General features: G+C 41.3%; 1 protein-coding gene across 1 annotated transcript in view; it reads left to right on the top strand.

Moving 5' to 3' along the window:
• Positions 1-3864, top strand: part of LOC107094745 (GTPase IMAP family member 4-like) — a 5850-nt gene extending 1986 nt beyond the window's left edge. Inside the window, exon 2 of the mRNA XM_015390555.1 lies at positions 2370-3864. Coding sequence (XP_015246041.1) covers positions 2370-3223 — 854 coding nt within the window. The 3' untranslated portion in view covers positions 3224-3864. The remainder of the gene's footprint in view (positions 1-2369) is intronic.
• Positions 3865-7107: the final 3243 nt, after the last annotated feature.

The following is a 7107-nucleotide window of genomic DNA, read 5'->3' as shown; positions in this document are numbered from 1 at the left end:
AAAAAGTACTCCAGAGTGTTGTTCAGCATGGGGGTGAGTAGAAAATGAAGGCTAATCATGTTTTGGGTGTACTATTCCTTTAACACAAAAGCCCATTTAAACAAGGTAGAAGGAATATGTTTAAGAGGGCGTCACAAAGAGTATTAACTGTTTGGAATTGATGTCAATGTTTATAAACTACCCTTGCCATCCATTTCCAAGTATTGTTGATAATATTAAGATAAAGGGGACACAGGATAAAGGTAATGATCATCCAAGCAATAGACTTACACCTCCCTAGTCTGCTTTGCACCTCTGAGGCTACATTCACACTGCAGGCCTGAACGCTCAATTCAGATTTTTTTGGTGAAAGCCAATTATTCTGCGTGTTCCATGCCACTTGTACAATTTAGAGTTCCTGTTCCTGGCTTTCTGATAACACCCAAGCCCGCTTTTGCCTTAGGCTGCTGCCTCAGACCACAGTTGCTGAATTCCCTGACATGGTTGTCCAAGTGGACCCGTCTTATATTTATGCAATTTAGGTGCTACAAGCACCCAGTATCCAAGTTGGCATTGCCTCTTGGCCCTACTTTAGTTTTTCTATGTGTTCCTGCTCCTGAAGGGTTCTAGAGCAAACCACCTTACTTCCAGTTACTGAGGGTTGCAAGAATGAAGTGCCTTAACTTACTGCACATACTCCGAGGTTTCAATTATTTTTTCCCTGAGCTCTTTTGTAAGTACCAGTCTGAGGTCACTTGGGGGGTCCCGGCCTCTCCAGGGTTCAAAGACTCCAAATCTTACTCACGAGCGTAGCCAGCAAACCAATGTTTCCTTTAAGGGTCCTGCATGGCCACCACATGTCTTTCAAATCTTGACCTCTTTGGTATGACCAAGGACCAGCCACTTTTAAAAGTCCCCTCCGCCGATTCTGTTCAGGTTGTTTTTTGTTTTGGGCTCTGTTTGGGCATCTGGTATCTACCCCTAGGGGAGGGGTACTACCACAATCAGTAGACAAATAGTTCTTTTCTAAAACAGAGGACGGGGGTAATGATACTCACAGGAGGAGTGACCCAATGTTTTTCAGTTGTAAGTATATTAAAAAGCTGACATTAAAACAACAGAAATGAATGAATTATTCAAATCGATAAGCTATCATTGCATAAAAGAAAAATAGAACTCTTGCTACATTCAGAAGATCATATGGTGCTTTATGGGGATGAAGGGAAATGTATTGGTCTGCAGTGATCTAGGAGACTTCAATGAAATTAGAGACAGAGTACTACTGCTTAACCCTTTCAATCTGAATATTATATAAAACTATAACTGATTTAGACAATATAGACGTATAACGGTGTGGAAAGATTTACTAGAAAGGCCTTCTAGTCTGCTTTCATAGGGGGCCCTGTTAGGCCCCCCTATGAAAACTTTCAGGCTCTCCCCCTGCCCCTCTACTCTCTAAAAATGTGCTAGAGGAGCAAATGAAAGCCAGATCCTCCAGCATCCTTATGTTGCATTAGCAAGTCAAACACCTGCCCAATTCCTAAACTTAAAAACTTGTGCGCTTTGAAGTCAGACGTGCATTAAGAGTTTCAACAAGTGTAGGTAGATGCATTTGATGCACATTTGGAGGAACTGCCTCATTCTTGGATGGAGGGACTGCCTCCCAGCCAGTTTCTCTAATGGTCTGTCAGTTGTGCCACAGGTCCCATTTCTAGCCCTAGCATTTGCCACCTGGACATACTGAATGTTAATCAGCTGCTTACAAGCTCAAAGTAGGGTGTGCTATGCAGCACATTCCAAATTATGTGACTACCATTGACTTTTAAAGAAAGTCAGACATGCCTGATGGTCAAAATGACAGAGGCTTAAATTAAGGCTTATCTTAAAAATAGCCCGGGTCTTAAGTTGGAGGAGTTGCAGGGGTGCCAGCAGAACCATGTCATGACTGGGAGTGGAGGCCTAGTGGTTAGGGCATTGCACTTGGAATCCGACTTCAAGCCCCACTCCCACAGATTGCCACTCTGGGTCCCTGAGCAAGACTCTTAACCCTACACTGCTCCCTGGGTGCCAGAAAATGGCAGCCCACTGGGTTAAATACTTGTTCATGCCGTTGCTCTGTACTTGCGACAGTGTAATGACAATAAAAAGCTGGAAAAAAAGTAAATGCAGGGAAACCAAGGGAGCTGGTGTTGGACTTTTTTTGGTGGATTTCTCTCTGAAACATTATGCTTACAAAGTGTACCTTGGTTAATTTAGTAAGTTCTGTTTTTAATGCATCAAATTAATAATTGAAGTTTAATTAATCTACCATTTCTTTAGAAATTGTAAGAAAAAATTATTTCAGAGTTTGTGAATTTATATGAATAATTGTTTTATAAATATTCCAACAGGAAAAGAGGAGCAACATCTTCGGATTGTACTTGTTGGAAAAACTGGAGTTGGGAAGAGTGCAACAGGAAACACTCTCTTAGGAAAAAAAGTATTCAAGTCGAAGCTGTCATCTTCTTCACTGACAACAGAGTGTCAGAAGGAACTGGGACAGTTTGGTGCTCAAACTCTGGCTGTAATTGATACTCCAGGCCTTTTTGATACCAGTAAAACTGAACAGGAGGTGAGAAGAGAGATTACTAGATGCATGTCATTAGCTTCTCCTGGTCCTCATGTATTCATGGTCGTGATCCAGCCAGGGAGATTCACCAAAGAAGAACAGGAAACTGTAAATATCATTCAGCGGATGTTTGGAGAACAAGCTTCACGTTTCACAATGGCTTTGTTCACTCATGGAGATGATCTGGAGGCAGAAGAGAGTCCCATAGAAGAAATAATAGAGGTAAATCCAGCTCTGAAGAAGTTTGTCATTCAGTGCAAGGGAGGATACCATGTCCTTAACAACAGGAATGGAAATCCAGAGCAATTGAAGGAGCTACTATCAAAAATCAACACAATGGTTCAGAAAAATAAGGGACAACATTTCACCAATGAAATGTTTGAAGAAGCAGAGAGAATAATAAAACAAGAAACTGAGAGGCTTATGTCAGAAAATCCAGGTATGGGAGATGAGGAAGCAAGAAGACGAGCAGAGAAAGACAACCCATTGACCCGGGCCGTTCGACACGGAGCTGCTATTGGGGCAGTAGCTGGCTTCCTGGGAGGGCCATTGGGAGCAGCAGTGGGGGCAGCACTGGGAGCTTTATTTGGGGCTATATCAGGCTCAGTGAAGGAAAACCAATGTATTATTCAATGATTCCCATGACATTGAATTTTATCAAGTAAAATGTTTGGCTCATGGATGAAATCAAAAGAAATATCCATTGTAAAATCGTGTAATGTTTTCAGTTACTTTTCCTTTTCTGCTGATGCATTAACAGAATCCACATTATTGTTCTTGGCAGAGGATTCTTCTTTAAAAAGCCTAGATTAATCAACCTCAATTCATGAATTGATTTGGAATTTTTAGAGCAGCAAAAGAAAATGTATTCAATTTGATTTTACTCATATCTTCTGCAATATTTATCTTCACTTGTACCTTTCTGAAAACACTCTTAAGAATAAACTTAATCATAAAGATAATTTGAATGTGTATTCCAAGATTTAATTTGATCAAATAAATAAATGAAGTAAGGATTATATTTAAAGTACAAGTTTCTACCTATAACCTCTTACTCTGTCTCTAGTAGCTATGATCACATATTTAGCAATACAGTGGTATTTCTTTGCTCTTTCAGTTATAGTTTTAGAGATTCTTTGTGTGATGTGAATCCTTATGTTTAATATCAGGGTTTCGAATCAGCCGGTGGCTAGAAAACAAATGTTCGGAACAACAGTTGTTTTTTTCTTCTACACTTAACATTGTTTATTGTGCTGTCCTTAATGAAATAAACTTAATCAAATTAAATGAGGAGCTTTGGTGTTTTTCTGAACAGTCGACATGTTGACAGTGATATTTTGAAAAGGCTCAGCAGCTTCTTAAGAAAAAAGAAGTTCAACAGAAATCATAAAATCATTCAGAAAAACAAATAATAAAACAGAAATAGCAGAGCGATTTTCTTTCTCTCTGTGGAAAACTGGACCAGCACTTCCATCTCTGCAGGGTGCTTGGACTCATGGGCCAAAGGACACTTTCCAAAGAGGCGTTTGTCAATTCTGTAGGATCGCACCAGAGCTCTGGAGTGCACATCCAGTTAGTCACAGTCTGAGAAAAATGACTAATTGTCAAATAATACAGAGATGTAATTCATTGACTTTGGTAGATATCTAGTCACCTACGAAACAGTAATCCATGAAGGCTGAACTGACAAAGACTCCTAGATAGGTTCCGAAAGTTTTTCAGAGAAAACCTAGCTAAAAGTCCAGTTGCCTTAAAAATGTGTGCCTGTTTTGTTGTTAGCCTGATCAAAGATCCCCACAACAGTCTACCACCTATGTTCCTGCAGCCATCTGTTCCTGATTGATTTGCTTGTTCCAAATGCTAGATTATCCTACCACCCTAATTCCAGTTAAACCATTGGCCTTATCAATCATTCTGGAGGCCCAGTATGAATAAAGACGTCAATGAATATGTTCAAGGTTGACACACCTGTTGTAATGTTTTGAGAGATGGACCCAGGGATCAGCCAGACACAAAAATAGACTTAAGCATATTTATTCAAGGAATATGTTCAAACACCCCAGGGGCATACCAGGAACGGGAACTTCTGGAATGCAGAGATGGGGTTACTGGCTGCGATACTTCTGAGTATTGGTATGACCAAAAGGAGAAAGCCCAGGCGGTTAATGGCTTACTCCTGGTGGCTGATGGCCCAAAGTGGATCCATGGCCGGATCCACTTTGGGGTGGCTGGCTGCCGGCGGAGTCCACGGACTGGTCCCTGTAGCACCCGGGGGCTCTGGCATTGTGGCGGCTGGGGGTTTTGCTCAGGGCCATCTCTCCTCCTCCCTTGGTGGGGGGTTGAATTTCCTGGGTTGGTCCTTCCTGGGTGCCTTTGCTCCTGGGATCCCATTCGGCATCTGGGGTTTTGGGTCCCCCTGGCGCTCGCCTCTTTGCTCTGGGGTGGGGCGCCTCTTCGGCTCTTCACAACCACTATTGGGCATTTTCCTTTAGATAAACTTTACATGCACAGATGCACTTTCACAAACAACTACAGGTGCTTGGTTTCAGGATTCACTTCCATACAGAAAGCCCATATTCTGATCTTCAGGTAGCAGAATTCATGTCAGATTAAATAATACTACTTATACTTCATTGATAGTATCTAGGTGTTACTTTATTGTATCTCTTATACTATATCCGTTGGTTGTGCTGTTCTTTTTACATCTCTTTGCAGGTGATGAAGCAGACTGAAGACGTTTTATCTTTATCTCCCTTTTATCTCCTCTTTCTTTCATCTTTTTCTCCTTTTTTTCTGTTTTTCCTTTCCTTTTCTACTTACATTGCAGTGTCCATATAATCTGTAAAACTCCCTGCATGAATTATAATAAAGCTATTTATATGCATAAATGAAGTGGAACACTATGGTAATAGCCGTACTGCTCCACTTTTGAAATCAAAATGTGTTGGGCTCATTTTGACATCAAGAAAATTATTCTTATTGCCACATCACCAGACAGGACACTGTTAAAAAAAACAAATCAAGGTCAAACACATAAATCTGCAAATATACAGAATAAATCCACCACAACTTCCTTGAAAAAATATAAGAATTTAATAATAAAAACTTTTTAGCCCTAAGTCAAAGATATTTCCACTAAAAACTCCATCGTACTTGATAGGAATCCACGTTAGACCCTGTATTGACTACAGAGGCTTAAACCAAATTACAGTCAAGAATTAATATCCTTTGTCCCTTCTGTCATCAGCTTTTAAGTCTGTTCAAGGAGCTACTGTCTTCACCAAACTGGATCTCAGAAATGCCTATCATCTGCTTTGTATAAGGGAGGGAGACCAATGGAAAACAGCCTTCAAAACTCCCATAGGTAATTTTGAATACCTGGTGATGCCTTTTGGTTTAACTAACGCACCTGCTTGTTTCCCGGCTTTGGTCAATGATGTCCTGAGAGATTTTTTGAACATCTTTGTTTTTGTTTACATTGATGATATCCTTATTTTTTCTAAGAACCTGTCAGAGCACAAGACCCGCCAAGTTCTACAGTGCCTCCTAGAGAACAAGCTATTTGTCAAGGCTGAGAAATGTGAGTTCCATAAGCCCTCAGTCTCTTTCCTGGGCTTCATCCTAGAGGGCGGACAGGTAAGACTCACTGAGGAGAAAATTAAAGCGGTCCTGGATTGGCCCACACCCGAGAACAGAAAACAGCTTCAAAGATTCCTGGGGTTTGCAAATTTCTATTGTCGATTTATTCGAAACTACAGCCAAACTGCTCTACCCCTCACTTCTCTCACTTCAACTAAGGTCCCTTTCGTTTGGTCCCCTGAGGCTGAGGCAGCCTTTGTTCTTCTCAAGAACCTTTTTGCTAATGCTCCTGTTCTCATTCAGCCGGATATCACCAAGCAGTTTGTGGTGGATTTGATGCCTCTGATTCAGGTGTTGGAGCCGTCCTCTCCCAGATTTCAGACACTAATAACAAGTTACACCCGTGTGCTTTCTTCTCTCGCAGACTTTCCCCAGCAGAGAGAAACTATGACGTTGAAGACCATGAGCTTTTAGCCATTAAACTAGCGCTTGAGGAGTGGAGACACTGGTTGGAAGGAGCTGCACATCCCGTTCTGGTATGGACAGACCTTAAGAATCTGTCATGCATTCAGTCTGCCAAGAGACTTAAACCACGGCAATCTTGCTGGTCCCTCTCCATTTCATTTCGCCCTGGCTCTCGGAATGTAAAACTGGATGCTCTCTCTAGGCAGTTTGCCCCAGACAAATTGGAGGAGTCTGCTGCTCCCATTCTACCTCCAGGGGCGGATCTAGAAAAATATTTATGGGGTGGCAAGAGGGGGGCAGGAATTTTTTAGGGGTGGCAACATATGGCATTTGTTTACACTGAATTTAATCACAGTTATCACAGTTTGGTGAGAATAGATTGTACAGTTCTATTGTTTCATGTGAAACAGTTCATATTACATCGTACATCGTACAATGTGATCTGACTTAATACGAGATAGAATAATAATAACACT

The sequence above is a fragment of the Cyprinodon variegatus genome, unplaced genomic scaffold (assembly GCF_000732505.1).
Source record: "Cyprinodon variegatus isolate N-32 unplaced genomic scaffold, C_variegatus-1.0 Scaffold504, whole genome shotgun sequence".
NCBI lineage: Eukaryota > Metazoa > Chordata > Actinopteri > Cyprinodontiformes > Cyprinodontidae > Cyprinodon > Cyprinodon variegatus.
The sequence above is the reverse complement of the archived record's forward strand: the minus strand, read 5'-3'. Positions and strand labels throughout refer to the sequence as shown.